This window comes from Gymnoscopelus braueri (assembly GCF_963280865.1).
Source record: "Gymnoscopelus braueri genome assembly, chromosome: 5".
Taxonomy (NCBI): domain Eukaryota; kingdom Metazoa; phylum Chordata; class Actinopteri; order Myctophiformes; family Myctophidae; genus Gymnoscopelus; species Gymnoscopelus braueri.
Genome location: NC_137606.1, coordinates 50,581,466 through 50,607,605, shown reverse-complemented (window position 1 = coordinate 50,607,605; position 26,140 = coordinate 50,581,466). Strand labels below are relative to the sequence as shown.

The 26,140-nt window shown below is 44.0% G+C and overlaps 1 protein-coding gene across 1 annotated transcript in view; it reads left to right on the top strand.

Annotated features, from left to right (window-relative positions):
• Positions 1-421: 421 nt before the first annotated feature.
• The window catches only part of timm50 (translocase of inner mitochondrial membrane 50 homolog), a 70,931-nt gene continuing 45,212 nt past the window's right edge, over positions 422-26,140 (top strand). The window contains exons 1-3 of the mRNA XM_080428996.1: positions 422-659; positions 6,178-6,325; positions 14,745-14,776. Coding sequence (XP_080285122.1) covers positions 453-659; positions 6,178-6,325; positions 14,745-14,776 — 387 coding nt within the window. The 5' untranslated portion in view covers positions 422-452. The remainder of the gene's footprint in view (positions 660-6,177; positions 6,326-14,744; positions 14,777-26,140) is intronic.

The window sequence follows — 26,140 nt, the reverse complement described above, 5'->3', positions numbered from 1 at the left end:
TTACCAGATACAGTAGGCGTGCCACAGACCGGATCTGAGCTTTGAGCAGTGAATAGAAACCCAGTTTACTGCGGAAAGCCCTGGCGACGCGGACTCGTTCTGATTGGATCAAGACGCCCTAAGGAACGCCCTTTCCCCCCTCTGATTGGACCAGACTCCCCGAGGAACACCCACCCCACCCCCCGATTGCACCCAGCCGCCTGCCACTCAAGCAGAGACCAGCCAATCGGGTCGGTTTGTCCTTTATATTCCTTTCGGGATCCCTCCCATTCTCATTTATACTTCCTCCTATGACGGTGCCGCGCGCCAACCAATAGCAGATCTACAAGCCTACAACCATATGCGTCCGCGACGCGTTCTAGCCTTGTAGATCGCTCTATCGCTCGGCACGCGACCCCGTAGTACGACGGAACATAACTCGGCCCACCCCCTATCGGCGGTTTCCATCCAACATGTCGGCCACGGCTCTGCTCCCCATGTGTGTCCGAGCGACGAGCGGCCTCCTGCGCTGCTGCAGCCCGGCCAACAGGCTCCTTTTGCGGACGGTGGCCACCGACAAGCCGCCGGCCTCGGAGGCCGGGCCGGGGGGAACGGGGACCGGCGGCCTGGCGCAACAAATCCTCCAGGAGAAGCTCCAGCAACAGCAACAGCAGAGTCAGGTGAGGACTGGAGGAGGCGTTGGGTTTGGTGTGCCGCTCTGCTATTCCCATGGACTGACAATTCCACTACCGCGCGAGGTCTCCAACTGTAGTAAAAAGAAAGGAGACCGTTTCGCTACTCATGAAAACAAAGGCTGTTTTGTGTTGTTGAAAGACTATTCTCCACGGTGGGAAGCCTCTCAGCACCCCACCTTCTCTGTGTAATACACTTTTTGGGCAGAAAATTAAAATATGTCCGCCAGACGGAAATGATCGCCCTCTATGGAAATGGTCAATTTAAATTACCATTGACCAGATCTGTAGAGGGCGCAGTGGAGTGAATAAAGTAATTTCCGTCTGACAGACATATTCCCTTTTCTGCCCAAAAAAGTGTATCATATGGAGCAGGTGGGGGTCCTGAGACTTTTCCCACCGTGGAGAATAGTTCTTCAACAACACAAAACGGCCTTTGTTTCGATGAGTAGCGAAATAGTTTCCTTTGTTTTTTCACGAAGGTTGGAGACCTCGCACGGTAGTGGAATGTTCAGTCCATGGGAGGATCTCTGCTCCTAGCAGAGCGATAGAGAGGACCAGGGCTAGGTGCGGGGTAGCAGCAGCAGCCGCCTCCCGCCCGCATTGGATGTGTCTGGCAGTTAAAACGAGCGTCCCCGCCGTTATAGCAAAGACTGGACGAATTAACCTGGGAGGTGAGGCTAACAGGCTAACTGGGCTCAACAGTGTTCAGAGGCATAGTGACAGGGACTGACATGTTTGATCGCTGTTTTACACAATGTCACCTGACCCAGTGTCAACACATGGACCTGTTCTGGGTTGGTTCTGGTGTGCTAGTCTCCTCAGAGACAGGCTGTACCTTCACACACACACACACACACACACACACACTCACTCACTCACTCACTCACTCACTCACTCACTCACACCCCAGTAGGTAGTGGGTGGTAGCATGTTTGTCAACGCTGGGGCGTCCACAGGATGAGGATCATATGATCATATCATATTTAATGTACAGGTGTCGGTTTATGTTGATTTTTCGTCATGTTTGCCATGAGCCTGCTGGACCTCCTGGTGTCCACAGTCTGAAGGTCAGGGACAGGGAAGCCCTGTAGCCTTAGTGTCAGCCAGGGAGGGGATTTGATCAGTTCAGATTCTGATGAGAGATTCTGGAAAACTAAGAGGTCAAATGTTTAATAACAAAAATATCTTCATTCTTTTACGCGTTATATAATGAATCATTAATGATAAAGTGAAAATTGCTATATCTAGTACAAACAAACTGTTTATTAGTAGTACCTCAGATAGAGCCAATGCTGAAACATTTTGTCCTGTTTAAACTAACATCAATAAATACCAACTCTTTAAGAAATGTAATGAACAGTAACCTCTCCTACGTTTATTCCGTAAAGCTTGTTGTACGCTTTGTTTATAGGAAACCTGCTGGACCCTTAAATTATTAGGATTTTATCCATTTAAATTGTGATTACTTCATTTCTATGGGTATCGAGTACCCACCCTAGTTCCTATGTGGATTCTGGTACAATGCCGATCTCTATTTTTGGAGAATCTTAGGCTGATGTTTTGACTGGTATTTTGTAAAAAAAAAAAAAAAAGAAGGAAATAATACAATAAAATGTATTATGTAAACATTTTGAGTTGTAGATAGATTTGACCGTCATTTTAGATTTCAATGCTTGAACACTTTGGAATATGTTTGCCTATAGATGGGTTTCCGCGCGACGTCATCACAGAGCAGAGTGCGCAATCTGCGCATGCTTGGGGTAGAACGAACCGGAAGCCCCCTTCACTCTGTTGTTTTGTTCGGGATTTAGATAGGCATAATGCTGCTATTATAGGCATAATAGGCATAATGCTGCTATTATATACAAACAGATCCAACTTCCGACAAATCATTTTTATTGAGTAAAGAAGATATTACAAACTGCATAATTTAATCTACTTTCATTAAACCCGGTGAAGACCATTTCTTTTATGAATGTACAATGGCCAGAGCTGCTGCGGGTAATAGCGCCCTCTACAGGCTCATCCCTCCACTGCGCGCGCATCATCCTCTCATGTTTACAAACAGGAAACCCATCTATAATGACAGGGTTAGGGTTAGCTCTAACCCTAGCCCAAAATAAAGGCACCAGGTTCAAAGTGGTAAAACATTGGGACACATCGACTGCATTTGCCTGTACCGATGTCATCCAAAAAAGTTAACTAATGGCCCATATATATGCTCTAATATAAAGCTCTATCTTCTATGGCTGTATATGGAATGTCAACCTTTCTAGGGCCCCAGGCCACCTGCTTTCATTCAACCATCCCTGAAAACTGACAAGTAGCTGGATAACTTGATTCTTACAGATTTGACTTGGAGCGTTTGGGGGGGGGGGTGCCCTAGATATTCCACACATTGCATGTATTCCATATAGAGCCATACAACACTCACTGCAATTTCATGGAGGGATTCACCTCGGTGGTTCTAATTGGTAGCTCTCAAACGTGTTCTCGGCGCCAAATGATTAATTGCTTTGACTTGGGGTCAGCTCTTGTCATCTAGTTTCATATCCATTTGAACCTTGTGGCAGAAAAATAAAATATCTCCACTTTTCCACAAGATTGACACGGACCACTTTGTCTGTTTGCGACAAGACAACATTCACAACCTAAAGTAACAAAGTACATTTACTCAAGTACTGTACTTAAGCACAATTTTGAGGTACTTTTACTTTACTGGAGTATTTCCAATTTTCAATACTTTTACTTCTACTCCACTACATCTCAGATGCATATATTGTACTTTTACTCCACTACAATTATTTGAAAAGTTAAGTTACTAGTTACTTTGCAGATTCTGATTATTATTACAAAACATACACCACTTGAATCAGCCCTATATATATTTTGGCCATTTGAAAATAGCCGATCTACAAGCCATACCATATTTTTTCAAAAGACTTATATACATTGTATAGGCTACATTCGAAAACTTGTGAAATGGGACATTCTGCATAATGAGTACTTTCTACTTTCAGTACATTAAGTACATTTTTATACTAATACTTTTGTACTTTTACTCAAGTTCATTTTGAATTCCGGACTTTTACTTTTAAATGGATACTTTTACTTCAGTAAAAACTTTGAGTGCTTTTTCCACCACTGCATTAGTTGGCCATATTAAAGATATATTACGTAACTTTTGTCCAATCTGTATGGTAGAGTATGTTAATACAACATATCGTCTACAGTTGGGGGTGGTTGTATCTGGTCTCCCTGATCTTCTATTGAGACATTTAGATCCTGTTTCTGGTTTGACACCTGAAGGTCAAAATTAAATGTATCCTCTGAGCAAGCAGACAGGCTCTAATAGCTCAGAGAGAAACACTTCAACACTTAAGTTGCACAGGCAGACCCAGGTTCAAATATGCGGTAAAACAGGAAATTTACATAGTGCAGCTTTAGGCGCTGGTATCCACAGAGCGTTTTTTTTCCATGGAGGGGCGCTTTGGATATAGTCCATATAGCATTGGTTCTCAAAGTGGGGTCAAAATGTGTTGATTTAGCATCACACTAATTTTAACCTTTTATTCTTTGGCTATGCAATAATAGCAGATTTTCAAGTTCATAGCGCGGCACTCTATGAGCTTGTAGATCTGCTATTTTTGAAAAATCTTAAGAATTTGTGCAAACCTTTTGAATGTATATATTTTTTTAAAGCGTACATTTGTAACTCAAATCTTTGCTTGCGGGGGTCCCTGGAACAAAATATTTGAGATGGGGGTCAGCGTCCAAATACATAATAATTTTGGGGGTCCTTGACATGAAAAAGTTTGAGAACCACTGCCATATAGCGCACGCACGCAGAGTTTATTGGCACGCTGTGTGTTCAAATAGATCAACCGTTTGTTGTGCTCGGATGTCCGCTCATCTGCATTATTAGCACAAATAAATTAAAAAATTATCACGTTTTATCAGACCATTGAATGGGCGAAGCAAGCGACATACTGACCTACCCTCGTTTCATCAGGCCATTCATTGGGTGTAATCAGGAGATACTGACCTACCGTACATGACTTGTATAAAGTCTAGCTTTGGACCATGACAGAGGCGTGCAATCTCAAGCGAACTGGAGCCACGAGAAGCACCACCGAGCGAGCTAAAGCGAGCGAGTTGCCGTGCTGAACGTTCCGACGTTCGCTTGAGCCTACTCAGCGCCGTCTGAGTTATATACCGATAGGCACAGAATGGTAAATCATGTTGTGGGTTACTGCTCTGCCTCCGGTAGGTCAGTATCTCCTGATTACACCCAATGAATGGTCTGATAAATCACGTGTAGGTCAGTATGTCGCCTAAAGTATTCGCCCATTCAATGGTCTGATAAAACGTGATAATGTCCCATTCAATGCATTGATAGCATTCGAAGCCGGTGAAAATACTGGTATTGGTGAGTTGCCAGTCTATGCCATTCTGATACAACATAATGTATCACATGATGATGCATGTCATTTACAGTAATATTTTTAATGCTTCAGTTGATGTTGCACTGCTGTTTTATATATATGTTTACATTTTTATTTATAACTAGATCAGCGGTTCTCAAACCTTTTAATTTCAATGACCCCCATAACTCTGATAGTGTACATGGTTTGGTTCCATTTTTACACTCTGTTACACACCTGTGAGGTTCCATTTGTACACACTCAGCTATACACCTGTAAGGTTCAATTTGGTTCCATTTGTACACTCTGAGTTACAGACCTCTACGGGTCCATTTGGTTCCATTTGTACACTCTCAGAGTTACAGACCTGTAAGGGTCCATTTGGTTCCATTTGTACACTCTCAGAGTTACAGACCTGTAAGGCACCATTTGGAACCCCCTCAAGGAACCCCACTTTGAGAACCACTGTCCTAGAATTGTTTTTAAATCGCACACTGCTATCGGATCGGTACTCGGTATTTACCGATACGCAAGTTAAGGGTATCGGGGAGGAAACAATTGGTATCGGTACATCTCTAGTTGTCTGCTTGAAGTACCAAGAAACGCTGGACGTCGGGAGCGAAGCGATGTCATATTTGAACTGGGGACCCCCCAAAAATAAATAATCATAATTTAACTGGGGACCCCCCACCCTGACAAGCACTTAGTTGGAATTGTAGGCATTACATTTAGTTTGACTCGGTTCCACAGATAAATGTTGTGAAAATACTACAAGCTCACAACGCCTCGCAGTGCGAGCCGTCATCATCTTGTAGAATTTGGCCAATTTGGCTTTAAAACCTATAAGGTCATGAAATTGACACTTTAGAAATGTGCGTGTATGTTGGTTTGCTTACTGTTGAGTTAGCAAACAATGTTGCACATTAAGCTAATGAACCCCCCCCCCAAACTTTTTTTAATTTGTTCCCCAGATAGGGAACCACTGACTGAAAAAGGTGTCATGGGTTGGACTCTAGCTAAAGTGTGTGTGTGTGTGTGTGTGTGTGTGTGTGTGTGTGTGTGTGTGTGTGTGTGTGCAGGGTCCTCCTCCAGATGAAGCTCAGGGCTCTACAGGAGGAGAGGAGAAGCAGAAACAGAAGGAGAACACTGCCTACGCTAAGAAGATGCTCCTACGACTCACAGGCCTCATGGGACTGGGTGGAGCTGTGGGCATGGTCTACATATTTGGTCAGTACATTTTATCTATTGCAGGGGTCTTCAACGTTCTTCAGTCCATGTCCGCTTATTATAAGCGACTTTGGGCTTCTTTTTCTGTAAAGTTGCTGGTTACCAGTGGTAAATATTGGTGGTTGTGTTTTTTTTTGGCTTGTTTTTAAAGTGTAGTTGCTTATTTGAGCTTATTTGCTATTTAAAGCAGTGGTTCTAAAAGAAAATCATGTCATGGACCCCCAAACTAATATGTATTTGTCCCTAGCCCCCATATGTAAATGTTATGTGCCAGGGAGCCCCATACCAGATTTGTGGTGTTAGAATGTTTGAAAAGTCTTCCAAATATTCCACATTTTATTTCAGGATTTTGTTTCAAATGGCCAATCTCCTTGCAGATCGGCTATTTTCAAATAGCCGATGTATACAGTGTATAGGTTTAAAGTGCTCATGTGGCCTAGCCTGGTTCCAGACGAATCTGCCTTTGCAAAATTGCATCGCACTTTAGCCCTCGGCAGATTAGGTCTGGCCCCCCTCCATAGAGATTCCATTTCTCTCCCTCCGCAGTTGTGCGGAACCAACCAGGGCCCAGTATCCAAATGTGGGCGGGCTTATCACCTTTATTTGGAGCAATGACGTACAAGGAAGCACTGCTCTGATTGGTTCGTGAACAAGGAAGCACTGCTCTGATTGGTTTAGGTCTAACCAATAGAGTCCGTTTGGATCTTTTTGTAACCGCCCCTTGGAAAAAAAATCTATCGTTGATAGGGACCAGACTAATATCCACGCAGTGTGTCGTGTGATATTGTCTGGCCACGCGAGGCTACATGTGGCCTGTAGTCGCTTCTTTTGGGCTTGTTTTCCTAGACCTGGTTGCTTGGTTCTCTCACCAAATCTGGCAACACTGCCAAGGACCCCCTTGCTGAGAGACGGATGAAGCAGGGACCCCCCCACTACATATTGTATAAAATTGTGTTGCAGATTAACCCTTTAAGACCTGGAACTGTCATTTTTAGATTTGAGATAAAAAGCATTATTTTACACTTTGGGCTATTCATAAATAGCAGATATACAAGCTCATATCGCGGCACCGAGTGCCGCGATATGAGCTTGTATATCTGCTATTTATGAAAAATCGTGAAAATGTGTGCAAATCTTTGAATACATATATTTTTAAAGCGAACATTTTTAACTCAAATATTTGCTTCTGGGGGGTCCCTGGAACAAAATATTTTGATGGGGGTCCGCGGCCAAATACATATCATATTGGGGGTCCTTGACATGAAAAAGATTGAGCACCACTGATATAGAAACATACGTTTTTCAGAATACTGTTGAGATTTAGGAGACATGTAGAATCGGCTTCAGGTCTCAATGGGTTAAACCTTTTCATAAATTCATAGATAGCTTTATTGACTATCAGTGTTGTGTAAATGAACGTGTTTTTTTTCCCCTCAGACATTTAACCACTTTAACCCTCAATACTTAGTAAACTTGCCTTGACCCCTGGCTCTGTGCCTTTTGCTCCTTTTCCCCTCTACACCGTTGCGAGGCGTTGTGAGCTTGTAGATCTGCTATTTTGGCGGTAATGTTCCTCTCAGAATAGGGATGCTAGGGTTCAAGTGGTTAATGTAAAAAACAAATGTCACACAAAGATTTGGTGGCCCCCGTTGTAGTAACTCTTGAGGACCCCCTGTAGAAGACCCCTGATCTATTGCGCTGATTCACAAACGTTTTCCATCTCAAGGACCCCCCAGGTCGATGTGCATTAATATAGACAGTTTTAGAATTCTGTACTAGATCTAATCTTAACAACAAAAATCTTCTCTTATGAGGGTCCCTGTCACAATATCTCTTCAAATATGCTGATTCATGAACATGATTGGTAACCACTGGTTCTAGAGAAATGGCAGATCTGGCGTTGTGAGCCTGTAGATCAGCTAGTTTAGCAAGTTTTGCCTCTTTCTGAAGTAATATTTGAGAATTTGGCTAATGTTTGACCATTTTTGGGGTAGTTTGTTAACTTTTTTACTTTCATAAATGTGCAGATACCCTGTACACACTCATACTGTATGTATGTATACTGTTGAGTGAGGTGTAAACATTCAGTCTTTAGGCAAAACAGAAAAAGTACCTAAATCATGGCACTGCGTCTTTTATATCGTGCATCCAATGAGAAGTTGGAGATGGGTGGAGCTGGCATGAGTGTTCAGTTCATTGTAACAGTTATTTATTTTTATCAGTTTGAACTTATCTCACAGTGTTTTAGCCACATTAACCCTGGTGACCCTATTTGGGTCATGATGACGCAAGCAAAAATGCTCTGAAACGGCCGAGGCCTGTAACATGCTTCATGTACACTAGTGTTGTGCTGTGAACATAGTATAATAAAGTGTAATAGTAAATAGATCTGCTGTTTTCATTGTATGACAATGTCAGGTATAAGTGGTTAAAAGGATAATGTAGTAATTTCTGTGTTTTTTATGTATGGTACGAAGCAGATCTGTTGCTTTTGTATGTCTTTTATTCATGGTGGCTGAGTTTGCAACCACACATTGGTGGATTGCTGGAGCATTGGCTGGCAAGGTGGAAAGAGTTACTTGTGATGTCCCCACGAGTTTAGTAGTTTTTGAGAAACAGACATCGTCAAGTGACAAATTGGTTGTTTTTATGGTCACAATATTTTTTTAGAGTTGCGCTTACAATTAGGGTTGTCACGATTGTGAAATGTTACGATTTAACTGCGTTTCTGTTGTTGAACATTGGTAGCCTGGTAAACCCCTCCCTCCGGAAATCTCATTTGTATTTGATTTCAGTAGCGAGTCTGGCTCACAGGACTGTCTGGGCGTTTCTCCAGAGTTCATAACATGAACTCTCCTATCAGCGTCCTCGCTCATTTTTCTGTGATTGACAGCGAAGGTTGGCCAATCAGGTGGCGAGTTTGAGTGAAACCGAATGGAACCGAGTGCAGCCGACCAAAATGGAACGGCAGCCATTTTTTCTGTCCGCTGTTTTTGGTTTCGGTTTTAAAACGTGAAAATGCTCTCAAACTTATTTTTTGAGGCACGGAATTAAATTTTAAGATATCGTTCGGATAGAGTTTAGTTAACTTCATATATGTAGTCAATTAATCATAACGGAGCCTATTTAAAAATACAAATTCAGAGAACCGGCAGGGGCGAGCAGTGACACGCATGTATCCGAATAAAGCAACCTATTATCGGCATGGCCCCTTCAAAAGTCCCCATGCGTCACTTTGGCTGGTGGTGGGGAAAACAAACTGCTGATTGGCTGAAGGGGAACGGACTGCTGATTGGCTGAAGGGGTTGTCAGTCAACGGTACTAATCCAGCCCAGCTCCCAAATTGCCCATACAGGCCTGTAGGCCTAGCCTGGTAAACCCTCCCTCCGGAAATCTCATTTCCATTAGAAATGAGATTTCCGGAGGGAGGGTTTACCAGGCTACTGTAGGCCAGCCTCCTTCCTGAAATCAAATGCAAATGAGATTTCCGGAGGGAGGGGGGTTTACCAGGCTAGAACATTGGAACATTATGAATAAAAATGACATTTCTCTTTGGCTTTTAGGCTTCATAAACAAAAGGTGCACAGGGCATAATATGACAAATAACTTACATAATTTAATGACTTTATACTTTAAATATATGACGATATTGCAAACAATAATTGCGATTATCTTGAATAATTGTGATGTATGTAATTGTGACAGGCCTATTTAGGAAAAGATTCAGGTTAGGTTGGTACTTTTAGAGCCGAGTCGCGAGCCGAAAATAGCAGATCTATAAGCTCAAGGCGTGATGCACTGTGAGCTTGTAGATTTTTGGCTTTAGGGTTCAGGAGAGAGGCTGAGGAGAAAACGGTACAATACAATCAACTGGGGCTGTGTGTGTGTGTGTGTGTGTGTGTGTGTGTGTGTGTGTGCGGGGGGGCATCAAGGCCGGGCGTGACCTGAGGGGCACGTCATGTTTTGAGGGGCAGACGGCCAAACGGAGTGGCCAAGGCCTTGGATGGCACCATTCTGTCTACTCTCTCTCTGTGTCTCAGAGGAGTTTGTTTTCAACTTTTTCATATCCAGGTCTAGCTCCATAAAGAACCTCTCACTCCGCTATACAGCTCCGAGATGAGGTTCTATGTCGTTACCTTCCAGAATCGGGTATACGTCCGCCAAGGCTCCGCTGTTTACCCTTTTGTATACGTCGTATCCCAAAACTAATGGTAGATTCCAAGCCGCACGGATGTTTAAAGTTTGGTTCGGCGCATAACATTTTAGGAACGGAGCGAAACTACCCGTTTAAATCGCTTATTTAGTCCGCCTGTGGCCATGTTTCCCATTGTAGCCAAACCGGGAGCAGTACTGGCAGCGGACGTAGGGGGGTTTTCCGGGTTGAATGGGAAACATGGCCACAGGCTGACTAAATAAGCGATTTAAATGGGTAGTTTCGCTCCGTTCCTAAAATTTTATGCGCCGAACCAAACTTTAAACATCCGTGCGGCTTGGAATCTACCATTAGTTTTGGGATACGACGTATACAAAAGGGTAAACAGCGGAGCCTTGGCGGACGTATACCCGATTCTGGAAGGTAACGACATAGAACCTCATCTCGGAGCTGTATAGCGGAGTGAGAGGTTCTTTATGGAGCTAATCCAGGTCCATTATTTATTTGGCATTTGAGCCACGGACCACCGTTTGATGAGATTTTGTCCACAATTCCATGCTGTATTGATGTTGGTACCATTAGGAGAGAGAACAGGCAGACGTTGATCAAAATAACAATTCTTCTACATTCTCTAATTGTGTAGACGTCTTGCAAATTAAGTAATGCAGATGATTAACAATAATTTAACTATTGAGAGCGTAAAATGAAACCAAATGGACCATTTGGTTTCATTTTACGTTCTCAAGAGTTACAGATCTATAAGGGTCCTCCATTTGGTTACCAACTCTTCCATCATTTAGCTGGGGACCACCTGGAACCTCCTCAAGGACCGCTGGTGGTTCCTGGACCATTGGTTGAGAACCACTGCTTTTGTACATGCAAGATGATTACAAACAGTACGTGGGGATCTCATTTGAAACAAGCCATTGTGGCTTTTATGAGCGATCCATTTTAGATGACCTTGTACTGTAAACTGTACTTCCATGTGCCTTTTCTCTGCAATCTTCTAAATAAAGTATTCAATCGATCAAATAACTAACAGGTAACACATGCAACATATGACCACTAGATGGCAGTACAACACTTATAAATGAAAGAAACAAACCTTTTAGCATCTTCTGACCAAGTCCCCAGAGTTGCTGAGAAACATTGAAGCTGCCACCCCAGTGGCCAAAGCTGGAACTACAGGCGGGGAGAAATACATGCACGCGCAAAACATACTGAGAGATATTTATATTTATACATATAAATATGTAAACATATTATACACACATACATATGCATTTACATATAAATATACATCTCGAGTGTATTTAAGAAATATCTCGCGTTCAATCCTTGACACACGGGCTGCCGTAGAAATCAAAAAGGACACTAGTGCGCATGCTCATAACTCTATGGGGGGTCAAAATCGAACCAATAATTCTACTTCCGGCAGGTTTCCGGGTGCTTCAAAACGCCACTGAGCACATTCATTGAAATGATAGCTGGGGGCGGGGCAATCCGCCCTCTAGTTATATTATACCTCTATGCTTCTGACACTAGTTAACATTTAGTTGCCCCACCATACCTTAAAAATCCCTTTCACCTCAGTCCACACATTTACCTTTTTCTTTTTTCCCAACATTTTCAAAATTTCTAAACATTTTATTTATTACGAAAATAGCTGATCTGATATGTCTTATCTATCTCACTCCTTGTTCAGTGTTGGGCAAGTTACTTTTAAAAAGTAACTAGTTATAGTTACTGCTCCAAAAACGTAACTAGTTACTTTACTAGTTACTAAATTATGAAAGTAACTAGAACTAGTTACTTTACTTTACTTTTTTTTTTAAATAGAAAAAATATATACTGTAAATTTCGGACTATAAGCCGCGACTTTTTTCCCATTTTTCGACCGTGCGGCTTATATAACGGTGCGGCTTATCTATGGATTTTTAGAGCTAACGGCCACTAGGGGACCTCCTAAATCTATGGATTTTACACCCGCGGCTTATAGTCCAGTGCGGCTTATAATATAAGCATATATTATATGTACCGGTACAAATCATTCAATTTAGCTGCTGCGGCTTATATTCAGGTGCGGCTTATAGTGCGAAAATTACGGTATATTATTTCCAAATGTTTTTGATAGGCTATAACAATGTTTATTTGCTGCTTCTTTAGAAATATTTTCTTTGATGTAAGGATGTAATGATCATTAGACTCAGAGCAATCAGAGCAATAACCCACCTATCTCCCAGACTGCCTCCCCAGTCAGTTATCAGTTTGAATGAATTTGATGTCATTTGCATAGATGTGAGTGGACTTAATTTAACTGACGAAACCTTTTTTCAATTTAATTTTAAAAGAAAAAACCTCTCACACTTATGTGTCACTCTTGCCAGTGTACCCCACACACACACACACACACACACACACACACACACACACACACACACACACACACACACACACACACACACACACACACACACACACACACACACACACTCACAGAGAGAGAGTTTTAGTGTTGCTCTGTGGCACAGTGAGGGAAAAGGCCATTGTAGCAATTGTCATTATGAAATGTAGTGGAACAATTACACGTCTTTCTGCACTCTAGTGGCCCTGCTGCTTTCACTGCTATTTTGCTGACTAGTTCTCTGAAGGCAACAAACTCAACCATTGCGATAGGAACTGAAGCATGTCCTCCTCAACACCATACCTGGCAAATGGCAATCAATCTGTTTAGTTGAGTCTGGGTGACATGCTGTGGTGATTTTCTTTTTCTCGATTTTTGGCTGTTTAGATGGAGTAGCTATCTGTATCACTGCCGGTGGTAGAGAAGGAGGGGTCTTCTTTGGCGACTAGTTTTATAACCAGGGTCCCCACGGTCATGAAATTCCTGGAAATATTTTGAAATTGAAAAAAAATATCCCAAAGTTTGGGAATTGATAAAAGGTCCTGGAATTTATCAAGGGTCCTGGAAAAATATTTGGCTATGCATTGTTTTTGGCTATTGATTTTGTTAATACAAAACATTTTCATAAACATGTATAACATTACACGAAATATGTAACATAAGTAGTTTTTCGCCGAACGGGCTGTGTGATGGCATATATTATTTAAATAAAATAAGTCATACGGATGCCATAATGAGTCTTCCAGTGAGCTATGCCCTAATTTTGCACGAAATTTTGAATGAAATTGTACTATTCTATATTCTATGCTTTATTTTTGCTACACTGCCTATCTCTGGGCATTCTACATAGGAGTAAGAGACACATTATTGCGCTGAATGATTGTTATATAGGCCTGGAAATTGGGCTAAATATTCTGGAAAAGTTTTGGAAAAGTTTTGGAAATTCATTGCTAAAAATGTGTGGGGACCCTGTGAATAACTCCATGTACTTTAGTTGGGTGCTTCAGGAGATTAGCATTGCTGTTACTCGATGTGGACAATGTTTTCTGTCACTGCAATGTTTTTAGCGTCCTTTATCCCCACAAATTCTAAATAATGGTTATATTTCCAAGCTGCAAACTAATACTGTCGCCAAGACTGTGTGTGCGACAGTGGTGGAAAAAGTACTCAAATTCTTTACTTAAGTAAAAGTACCAATACTGCAATATAAAAATACTCTGTTACAAGTAAAAGTCCAGAATTAAAAATTTACTTGAGTAAAAGTACAAAAGTATTGGCATCAAAATGTACTTAAAGTACCAAAAGTAAAAGTACTAAATATTTGAAAATAGCAGATCTACAAGCCCACAACGCGTCGCGATGCGACGCGTTGTGAGCTTGTAGATCGGCTATTTTCAAATAGCCTATGTATAAAATAGGGCTAAAGTGGTTAATGTATGTGTTATAATATCATAGTTTATATCTGAAAAGTAACTAGTAACTAAAGTTTTCAAGTAAATGTAGTGGAGTAAAAGTACAATATTTGCCTCTGAGATGTAGTGGAGTAGAAGTAAAAGTATTGGAAATTGGAAATACTCAAGTAAAGTACAAATAGCTCAAAATTGTACTTAAGTACAGTACTTAAGTAAATGTACTTAATTACTTTCCACCACTGGTGTGCGAGCCTGCGAGGTGGTGGTGGTGGGCGTGTTGCCGTGTGTGTGTGTGTGTGTGTGTGTAGGTAGGCAAGACCCGCCCAACTCTGTCTCTGATTGGCTTATCCTTAAACCTACTGTAGCTTCCAGTCCAAACATAAGTTGTGCTACAGGGCAGGTTGACTGCAGTTTGAACTCACGTATTTCTCTCTGCTTTCTGTCTTGCAGGCAGTAATTCAGTGGACGAAGAAGGAAACGTGGTATGTATAACCTACACACTGTTACACCATTCACTGCTGTGTCATCACTGTGTCAGGTGGAAACCTTGCATGTCCAAAACCGTTACTTTTCAGAAAATGGGAAAATGGTGTGTAATAAGGTGTTTCATGGATCCATAGTAGTTACTATTTAACCTATTCAATCTGGGGACGCATCTGTCATTGTAGATGTCTTTGGGCTATTCAAAAATAGCAGATCTACAAGCTCATAGCGCGGCACCGAGTGCCGCGCTATGAGCTTGTAGATCTGCAATTTTTTTTAAATAGTGAAATTTGCAAATCTTTATGTGTGTGTGTGTATATATATATATTTTTTTTAAGCAAACTTTTGTAAAATATTTTGTTCCAGGGACCCCCAGAAGCAAAGATTTGAGTTGCAAATGTTCGCTTTAAAAAATATATATATTCAAGATTTGCACCAATTTCACTATTTTACAAAAATAGCAGATATACAATCTTATAGTGCGTTTACAAAAATAGCAGATATACAATCTTATAGTGCGGCACCGAGTGCTCCAATGCTCCATAGGAAAACTGTATACTGTATGATCTCAGTGGCGTCTGTCTGCCTGAGGGTTATATCAAGGAAGCAAGGACACACATGTCACTACATATGGCCCTAGTGTTCACGGCACCATAGAACTGGTCAATAGCATACTTTTCATCTAGCTGTGACATGTAGCTCACGTCACTTATTGGGGTCGTAAGTACGGGGAAAGGAGAGGTGACTTCAAAAGGCACACTTGTAGCACTTTACATGTCTATAGAGTTACAAGGCCTTCTAAAAGCAGCCGCGTGTCAGCTAGATGTGATCTGTAAGCTCACTTCAGAGGCACACTTATGTCACCTTTAACGCCTTAGGACCGGGGGAAAGCATCCGTGTCATTTTAAGAGTTCATTTGGCTATTCAAAAATAGCAGATCTACAAGCTCATAGTGCGGCGCCGAATGCAGCGCTACGAGCTTGTAGATCTATTTTTTTTTAATCGTGAAAATGTGTGCAAATCTTTGAATATATATATATTTTTAAAGGGGACATTTCAAAATATTCCAGGGACCCCCAGAAGCAAAGATTTGAGTTAAAAATGTTCGCTTTAAAATATATATTATTCAAAGATTTGCACAAATGTTCACGATTTTTCTAAAATAGCAGATCTAAAAGCTCATAGCGCGGCACTCGGTGCCGCGCTATGAGCTTGTAGATCTGCTATTTTAGAACAACCAAAGTGTCACTTATTGGGGTCGTAAGTACGGGAAAGGAGAGGTGACTTCAAAAGGCACACTTGTAGCACTTTACATGTCTATAGAGTTACAAGGCCTTCTAAAAGCAGCCGCGTGTCAGCTAGATGTGATCTGTAAGCTCACTTCAGAGGCACACTTATGTCACCTTTAAATGTCCCCTCTCTTCCTCTGCTGGTTTGGGACTCAAGTGACAGTGTGGATGAAGGGTTGGTGTTGCTGGGTAGATGTGAATGCTGCTGTTTATAGCAGAGGTGTGAGGTGGGAGGAAGAACCCTTTCACAGGCTAAAGCACCTCCTTCACATCGTTAGGAACGCTTCCTTCACTGTAATGGTGTAACACTTCGAGCCACCCGCTTTATTGTACGCGCAGGTTTGTGCGCGACTGTTCTCGCCAGACCTGGCCCACAGTGGGACGTAAGAATGCACGGGGACAAACTTTTGTTGGCGGCCAGGAAAGCAGGAAAATAAATCTTAACGTGCGTGAGTGGGGGCGTCAGCGCGCGGCCAGTGAGAACGGCTGCATTCATTAACCCATTAACCCATTAAGACCTGAGAAGATTCTAGAAATATCTTCTAAATCCTAACAATTATTTGGAAAAAAAAACTACTTTTTTTTTCTCGATTTTTCAAAAATAGCAGATCTACAAGCTCATAGCTATGAGCTTGTAGATCTGCTATTTTTGAATAGCCAAAGACATCTTAACACATACAGTGCCAAGATCCCGTCTACACGTTCTTTCAAATCCATCGCTTGAGTGCCAGGATTCATAAGAGCCTGTTTACACGTTCTTTTGAATTTTCATTGTTTAATCTGTGATCGCACGGCTGTGTTTATTTCTCATCAACACTTTCGTTTTCCACTTACGTCACACTCACCCGGAGCCGGATGTAAAAAAAAAAAATCATTTCCGGGTCACGTTGTTTTTCTCCGGTGATTTTCGGCCAGAATAAGGAAAAACACGGTTTTTCACACGGTAGAAAAGACAAACGGACAGCTCAACTTCTATTTTCTTTGGTCCGGGTGACTAACAGCCATCGTCGTAGTGTATCACGTCGTTTTCAGGCCGATCAGCGGGCCGGGAATTGTCGAAAACGTCACATCCTTTGAATGACCGGATATGACGTGGGCCTGTTTGGGAGGGGGTGAGCGAGGTGATCAATGTTTGGATGTGCTGCTCTCTACTGGTGGAACAATCGTAGGTGCTTGACAACACAATCAGAGAATGTATTTGAATGAAAAATTACAAAACAAAAAAATTAAAAAACATATTTTAAAAGAATATAAATATATTAATTTTCACACATTTTCTCGATTTTTCAAAAATAGCAGATATACAAGCTCATAGCGCGGCACCGAGTGCCGCGCTACGAGCTTGTAGATCTGCTATTTTTGAAAAATCGAGAAAATGTGTGAAAATTAATATATTTATATTCTTTTAAAGCGAACATGTTTAACTCAAATCCTTGCTTCTGGGGGGTCCCTGGAACAACATATTTTGAGATGGGGGTCCGTGGCCAAATACATATAATTTCGGGGGTCCTTGACATGAAAAAGTTTGAGAACCACTGATATAGAAACATACGTTTTTCAGAATACTGTTGGGATTTAGAAGACACTATATGTAGATTTGGCCCGCTCCGCCCGCTAGATTTGGCCCGCTCCGCCCGTCAAATAATGGACCCGTTGTCCGTCCGTTACCCGTGATTACATGCAGAGTAAAATGTAAATAGCCTAGTCACTCAATTTAAAAGTGTGTTGACTTGAAATGTGTTGGAAAAAGATAGCAATAGCGCTACATTCAGTGGTCAGGTTCGTTCAGAAATCTGTGCACGTTAAGTGAAGAACAAAGGAGCGAGCTTTAGCCACGCGCGAGAATGCGCATACACGTTGTTTTTAACATTTAATCGTCATCTAAAATGTCCTGATCATCACAGCCCTACGCTCACACAGACATAAACATTCAGTTTTTCAGAGCAGGCGTCTCAAGCATGTGTGTGTGTTGTCACAGACCTGTCTGACCTTCAAAGGACACACTTCCCTGATGGGGGGCCTTCAAAGCAGTCTGTCCTCCCAGGAAAACACACCGTCTCATTGGCTTTTGTCTTGCGTTCAAGAGCTGTGAGCCTGGGAAACTGGAGTACTTGAAAGTAGCCCACACACACACTCTGGTACGTTTAATTGTACCCTTGAAAGAGCACACTTATCTCACCTGTGACATCCTAAATGAGCCCTGGTCCATGTGAAGGACACACTTGTCACGTAGGTGTGACACCAGGCTTGTGCCGGTCGTCTACAGTGGTCTCTGGGAAAGTTGGACGCCATGAAGTGACACACTCATATCTTGTCCTGTCTGCCTTTTGTCCTTGCAGACCAGTTCAAGGTTTATTGTCGCACCACGTCTCTCTCTGTCTCTCGTCATTATAAAAACTTTCCCAACAAATAGAATGCCTGGTGAGCAGTGGTGGAAAGTAACTAAGTACATTTACTTAAGCACAATTTTTTGGTATTTTTACTTTACCGGAGTATTTCCAATTTTCTGTAATTTTACTTCTACTCCACTACATCTCAGAGGCAAATATTGTACATTTACTCCACTACAATTATTTGAAAACTTTAGTTATTAGTTACTTTGTGGACTTTGCTTATTATTACAAAACATTCATTAAGCACTTATTGAATGTAGCCGATCTACAAGCTCACAATGTGTCGCGTTTCCACCTGACAGAGACGATATAGCTGCTTCAATGCAGCGTAAGAACTTATGTTAAGCCTTTAATACAATGTAGTTGCTTTTGTTAACCTTTTACTACAGTGCTTATCAGGTTTCATACTGAGATTGTAGATTGAGATGTTGTCATATCTCACACACACACACACACACACACACACACACACACACACACACACACACACACACACACACACACACACACACACACACACCTTTCAATAAAGCTATTTCAGTCTTGGTGTTTAAAACGGCCTGTATACTGATTCTGTGTGATAATGTCTCACAAGCAAAACATAGCAGATCTATGAGCTCACAACTTGTGACGCATTTGGCTATTCTCTGCATTGTGACCTTATAAGTAGGTCTGAGTAAGTAAGTAGGTCGGAGAGGCTTATTGTCGGTATCAGACAGAGCGGATACGGATACCGCTCAGCCGGAGCGGATACCGCTCTGGCTGTTTCACAATGCACTAGAGTCTACACTAGACCATACATGGGCAACTGGAAGTCCGGGCCCCCCACCTTCACTTAACCCTTTAAGACCTGAGGCGATTCTTTAAAAAAAATCTAAATCCTAACAGTTTTTTGAAAAAAATATAAAAAATGTTTTGAAAAAAATATAAAAAATGTTTTTTGAAAAAAATATAAAAAATGTTTTTTGAATAAAATATAAAAAATGTTTTTTGGAAAAAAATATAAAAAATGTTTTTTGAAAAAAATATAAAAAATATTTTTTCACGATTTTTCAAAAATAGCAGATCTACAAGCTCGTAGCGCGGCACTCGGTGCCGCGCTATGAGCTTGTATATCTGCTATTTTTGAATAGCCAAAGAAATCTAAAGTGACACAGATGCGTTCCAGGTCTTAATGGGTTAATGCGGCCCGCAGGTTAATATCTGAATACTGATATATTATTGATTTCAGCTGTTACAATTTAAACGTTCAAACATGACCCGCTTTAATTACTTCAGTCTTAGTCGGGGATCCACAGGCCCAAAAGCTCTTGAAAATGGGTTGAACCTGTGATGTCATGCTATACTTTTTTTTTGTGTTTTTTCTATTAATTTGGTCATTACGGTCCACAGAATGAGAGGCCTGCTCTGCCGGAAACATCGCGAAAAAAAGTTATGGCCATTTTTGTATAATGAAGCCTTTATTTTTTTGCCCATTTTCGCCTATTGTAAAAAACTAGGTTTCTTTTCTTAAAGTGCTCAGTAGGTTGTGTAGGCTGTCAATAAATGATTTCCAGATACACAGAACACATATGTGAACAACACCAAGTCCAAAAATACACTCACAAAGCCTTTCCAAATGATTTATAGAAATTTTTGGTACCAAAAATGCACCCGTTTTTTGCATTTTCCCCAATACTTTCATCTTTACTTCAATAGTAATCAACTTTGCCATGGGTTATGACATCAGCCAATGTCTCATTCTTTTCATCAATCTTTATAGTCATTCCACAAAAAAATGTATTAAAATCAACCCTAAATTAAAGGAACTGTGGTGACTTTATTACCCTTATGCTCAAAATTCCCAGAACCTTTTATTCTTCTTGAAAACACCTGTACCCCCACAAAAGAAACGTTTGCCATGGGTCATGACATCAGTCAATGACTTATTCTTTTCAAATATATATCAGCAAATATTTTGATAACTTTAGTTTAAAAAAAACTAAAGGCAATACACATTTTAAGCTGTTTCTGGCCTCTAGCTGTCTCCTCTTCTCTCCTTGTTCTGCACTGAAATTGATTGCACCTGTGCTAATAATCGTGGCCGCTCGTGATGGGGATTGGGGATTGAAATTATTCCCCATGAACGAGGAATTCCCAGTAAGCGTGAGTCACCAGCTCGCGTTGATTAAGTCCCTGCCCTTTGTACACACCGCCCGTCGCTACTACCGATCGGATGGCTTAGTGAGGTCCTCGGACGGGCCCCGCCGGAGTCGGTCACGGCCCCGGCGGAGCGCTCGGAAGACGCCCGAACTTGACTATCTAGAGGAAGTAAAAGTCGTAACAAGGTTTCCGTAGGTGAACCTGCGGAAGGATCATTACCGTTCTGTCTGGCACCCTCGCGCGGGGGTCTGGAGGCACGAAAACCCTCGCCGCGGGCGGGTGTCGGCGGTGGCGCGGTGCGCCTGGCTCCTCCTCGCGAGGGGCTAGGTATCGCCCGTGTCGTGAGCCGCCTTCGCCTCCGGCTTCGGGCCCAAAGGCCTTGTCAAACTCGCACGGGCGTCCGTGCGCCTAGCCGAAGCCCAGGCATGGTTGTGGTGGCCGTTCGCGGCCATCGCAAAATCCCACAATCGTCACCTCAGGTCATGCCCCGTCGCTCTCTCTCTGTGGGGGGCGGCGGGCCTGTGGGCCTTGTGTTGGCTTTACGTGTTATCCTGGGCCCGGCGGGCGTACGGCGTTCATCGTCTCTGGTCTCTCCCCCCTCGGGCTCTGGCCCCGGGGCGGGGCGTCTCCGGTCAGAACCTATAAACTCAAGGCCCGCCCGAACGGACGGACGGGCCTGCCTCACGGGTACCCAACTCGCCTCTCTCCTCCGGAGGGTCGTCGGGGGGTTCAATGTCCGCAGCCCGGCCCGCCTCGGCGGGGGCGGTGACCTGCGGCGCCCGGGGGTCTGTCGCCGAGGTCTTACTTACTCTGTTTTCGTGAACCTGCGGCCGTCGCCAAACAAAACCAAAGAGTACAACTCTTAGCGGTGGATCACTCGGCTCATGCGTCGATGAAGAACGCAGCTAGCTGCGAGAAGTAATGTGAATTGCAGGACACATTGATCATCGACACTTGGAACGCACCTTACGGCCTCGGGTCCATCCCGGGGCTACGCCTGTCTGAGGGTCGCCACACAATCAATCGGACGCCCCCCGTCTCCTCGGAGGCGGGGGCCCCGTCTGCGGCTGGAGCGTCGCAGGCCCCCCGGGGCCTTCGTCCTCTCAAGTGCAGACGAGATGCCCGGTCCGGCCTCCTTCGGGGGGCTCGGAGCCCGGGACGCCGTCACCCCTGCCGTCGCTTCGCCCCCGGGCGGGGAGCCGGCCGGTCAGTCCCCCCCGTTCGCGGGGTGGGCCCCGGTCGGCCACCCTAGCCCGGGGCCCGCGGAGGTCGGACCCGGCTCTGCGCCGTGCGTGCCGTGCGGCTGCCTGTGGACCTTGTGTCTCTAGCAGCCTGCTGGCGCCCGGCGCACTCCGGCCGACCCACCGCGTAGCGTGCGGTTCCTGGGGAGGCTGGCGGTCTTCTCACCGCGTTTCGGCGAGCCTCCTCCCTCACGGGGGGAGCCGCCACCAGCAACCCGTTGCTTTACGACCTGATCAGATGAGACGACCCGCTGAATTTAAGCATATTACTAAGCGGAGGAAAAGAAACTAACAAGGATTCCCCCAGTAGCGGCGAGCGAAGAGGGAAGAGCCCAGCGCCGAATCCCCGCCCGCGGTGGGCGCGGGAAATGTGGCGTACAGGAGACGGCTGTCGCCCGGGTGTCGATCGGGGGCCTGAGTCCTTCTGATAGAGGCTCAGCCCGTGGACGGTGTGAGGCCGGTAGCGGCCCCCGTCGCCCCGGGGCAACGTCTCCTCGGAGTCGGGTTGTTTGCAAATGCAGCTCAAAGCTGGTGGTAAACTCCATATAAGGCTAAATACCGGCATGACATTACATTACATTACATTACAGTCATTTAGCAGACGCTTTTATCCAAAGCGACTTACAATAAGTGTATTCAACATAGGTAGGGAACGAAAACTACTAATCACCAGAAGTCTTTAGTGCATTTTCTGCAAAAACAAGCAACCAAGAGTATACCTAGCGCTAAGGTAAAAGTGCAATATATCAGCTACCTATTTCCTTAAACAGATGAGACAAAATAGCTAAATCAAATGAGCATGAGCTAAAACAAATAAGTGTATCGACTAAACAAGATCCAATAAACAATACAGCAATAGAAAACAAGCGTTCGTACAACTAGTTAACAACAAGTAGGTCAGGCTGAGAGGAAGGGTAGTGTTTCCTGAAGAGGTGGGTTTTCAGTCTGCGGCGAAATATGGGCAGTGACTCTGCTGTCCTAACATCAGTGGGAAGTTCATTCCACCACTGTGGGGCCAGAACAGAAAAGAGTCGTGACCGTGTGGATCGGCCAGAAGGACCCTTGAGTGACGAGGCAATCAGTCGCCCCGAGGTGGCAGACCGAAGTGGTCGGGCAGGGGTGTAGGCATCGACCATAGCCCGGAGGTAAGAAGGAGCTGTTCCTTTCACTGCCCTATAGGCTAGCACCAGGGTTTTGAACTGGATGCGAGCCGCTACGGGGAGCCAGTGTAGAGAACGGAGAAGGATGGTTGTGTGGGAGAACTTGGGGCGGTTGAACACCAGACGAGCCGCAGCTTTCTGAACAAGCTCCAGAGGTCTGATGGCAGATGCCGGAGCACCAGCAAGGAGGGAGTTGCAGTAGTCCAGGCGGGAGATGACGAGAGCCTGGATGAGCACCTGGGCTGCCTTCTCCGTGAGGAAGGGGCGAATCCTCCTGATGTTGTAGAGGAGGAATCTGCAGGACCTTGTCACTGATGCGATGTTTGCCGAGAACGTCAGTTGATCGTCCAGGGTCACACCCAGATTCTTCGCAGTCCGAGTTGAGGTCACCACAGCATTATCAATGGTGATGGCCATGTCTCGGTGCGGACAGCCCTTCCCCGGGAGGAACATCAGCTCGGTCTTGTCCAGGTTAAGCTTCAGGTGGTTTGTCGACATCCACTCCGAGATGTCAGCCAGACAAGCAGCAATGCGTGCCTCCACTTGGGTATCAGAGGGGGGGAATGAGAGGATCAGCTGGGCGTCATCGGCATAGCAGTGGTAGGAAAAGCCATGGGAGTGGATGACAGCACCCAGAGATGTAGTGTAGAGAGAGAAAAGAAGAGGACCCAGAACCGAGCCTTGGGGAACCCCAGTTGTGAGCCTGTGTGGTTCTGACACAGAGACCGATAGCAGGCATGAGACCGATAGCAGACAAGAACCGTGAGGGAAAGTTGAAAAGAACTTTGAAGAGAGAGTTCAACAGGGCGTGAAACCGTTAAGAGGTAAACTGGTGGGGTCCACGCAGTCTGCCCGGAGGACTCAACCCGGTGGCGGGCCGGCCGCCCGGGGCCGGCGATCTCCCTTTCAGGGGGACCCCGCCCCGGGCGCCGACGTGCTCTCGCCGGGCGCACTTTCTCCGCGGCGGTGCGTCGCGACCGGCTCTGGGTCGGCCTGGAAGGGCTCGCGGCGAAGGTGGCTCAGGTTGCTCGCGCGGCGGGCCCGGGTGGAGCCGCCGCGGGTGTAGATCTTGGTAGTAGCAAATATTCAAACGAGAACTTTGAAGGCCGAAGTGGAGAAGGGTTCCATGTGAACAGCAGTTGAACATGGGTCAGTCGGTCCTAAGGGATAGGCGAACGCCGTTCGGAAGGGTTGGGGTGATGGTCTCCGTCGCCCCCTGCCGATCGAAAGGGAGTCGGGTTCAGATCCCCGAACCTGGAAGGCGGAGACAGGCGCCGCGAGGCGCCCAGTGCGGTAACGCAAACGACCCCGGAGAAGCCGGCGGCAGCCCCGGGAAGAGTTCTCTTTTCTTTGTGAAGGGCAGGGCGCCCTGGAATGGGTTCGTCCAGAGAGAGGGGCCCGCGCCCTGGAAAGTGTCGTGGTTCCGGCGACGTCCGGTGAGCTCTCGCCGGCCCTTGAAAATCCGGGCCAGAAGGTGTAAATCTCGCGCCAGGCCGTACCCATATCCGCAGCAGGTCTCCAAGGTGAACAGCCTCTGGCATGTTAGAACAAGGCGGGTAAGGGAAGTCGGCAAGTCAGATCCGTAACTTCGGGATAAGGATAAGGGCTGGGTCGGTCATTATCGGTCAAGAGATAGTCTAAGGTCTATGGTCAAGAGATATGATCGGTTATTATCCATAAGGGTAATAAAGTCACCACAGTTCCTTTAATTTAGGGTTGATTTTAATAAAAAAAAAAGTGGAATGACTATAAAGATTGATGAAAAGAATGAGACATTGGCTGATGTCATAACCCATGGTAAAGTTGATTACTATTGAAGTAAAGCTGAAAGTATTGGGGGAAATGCAAAAAACTGGTGCTTTTTTGGTAACAAAAATGGCTATAAATCATTTGGAAAGGCTTTGTGAGTGTATTTTTGGACTTGGTGTTGTTCACATACTGTGTATCTGGGAATCATTTATTGACAGCCTACACAACCTTTTGAGGACTTTAAGAAAATAAACCTAATTCACATCACACGGTCAAAAAATTAAGGCTTCATTATACAAAAATGGCCACAACTTTTTTTCGCGATGTTTCCGGCAGAGCAGGCCTCTCATTCTGTGGACCTTAATGACCAAATTAATAGAAAAAACAGGGAAAAAAAGTATAGCATGACATCACAGGTCCTCTCAAATTTTCGGTGACTGGATCCCCGACTATCTATATTAGTAGCTTAATGACTACTAGTATCAGAATTCTATTGTCTTTTTTTTTGTTACTGTATTTGTATTTAAGTTCATAAAGTTAACAAGTATAATTAAATGCATTTGAAATTTAATAAAATGTTACTTTTCAGGATTCCACTTAAAAAAATAGCCAAAACAAAAATCTGGATTCCAATTCAAAAATAGCAAAAAATAGCAGATCTACAAGCTCAAAACGCGTCTCACGGCGACCCGTTTTGAGCCTGTAGATTGGCTACTTTTGTGTGATATAGAATGACGAGGTACGGCGTTAATTTGCAAAAAAAAGTACGGAGATAAGAGGTGTCTGCCCGACAGTATATGCAATGTGGCCCCCTGGAGTGAGTTTGGAAATATAGTGGCTAGGGGTGTGCCGATACACTAATTTCACCAAACGATACGATACGATATTTGGCTCACAACTTCGATACGATTTCGATACGATACGCACTTTTTTTATTATGAAAAATATATGGGGGAGAAAAAAAGCAAATGCAAACAAATAATTCTGTTTTTGCATTATTCAGATATGCGAACTTGTAGCTTTTCAGCTACAATAGCCGTTTTGAATCCAAATAGGGCAATAGTGGGACACCTGACCCGAAAAAAAAACAACATGTTGTCACCCTTTTCACCTCGGGGCTGTTTGCATGCCTTTTTTTTTTTTTTTAACGATTTTTTTTTTCTCAAAACGATACATATCGTCACGAAAACGTATCGCGATATATCGCGGGACGATATATCGGCACACCCCTAATAGTGGCCCTCTCCATCATCAAAGTTGCATCACCCCTGCGCAGTGGTGGAAAAAGTACTCAAATGTTTTACTTAAGTAAAAGTACAAATACTGCAATATAAAAATACTCCATTACAAGTAAAAGTCCAGAATTCAAGATTTACTTGAGTAAAAGTA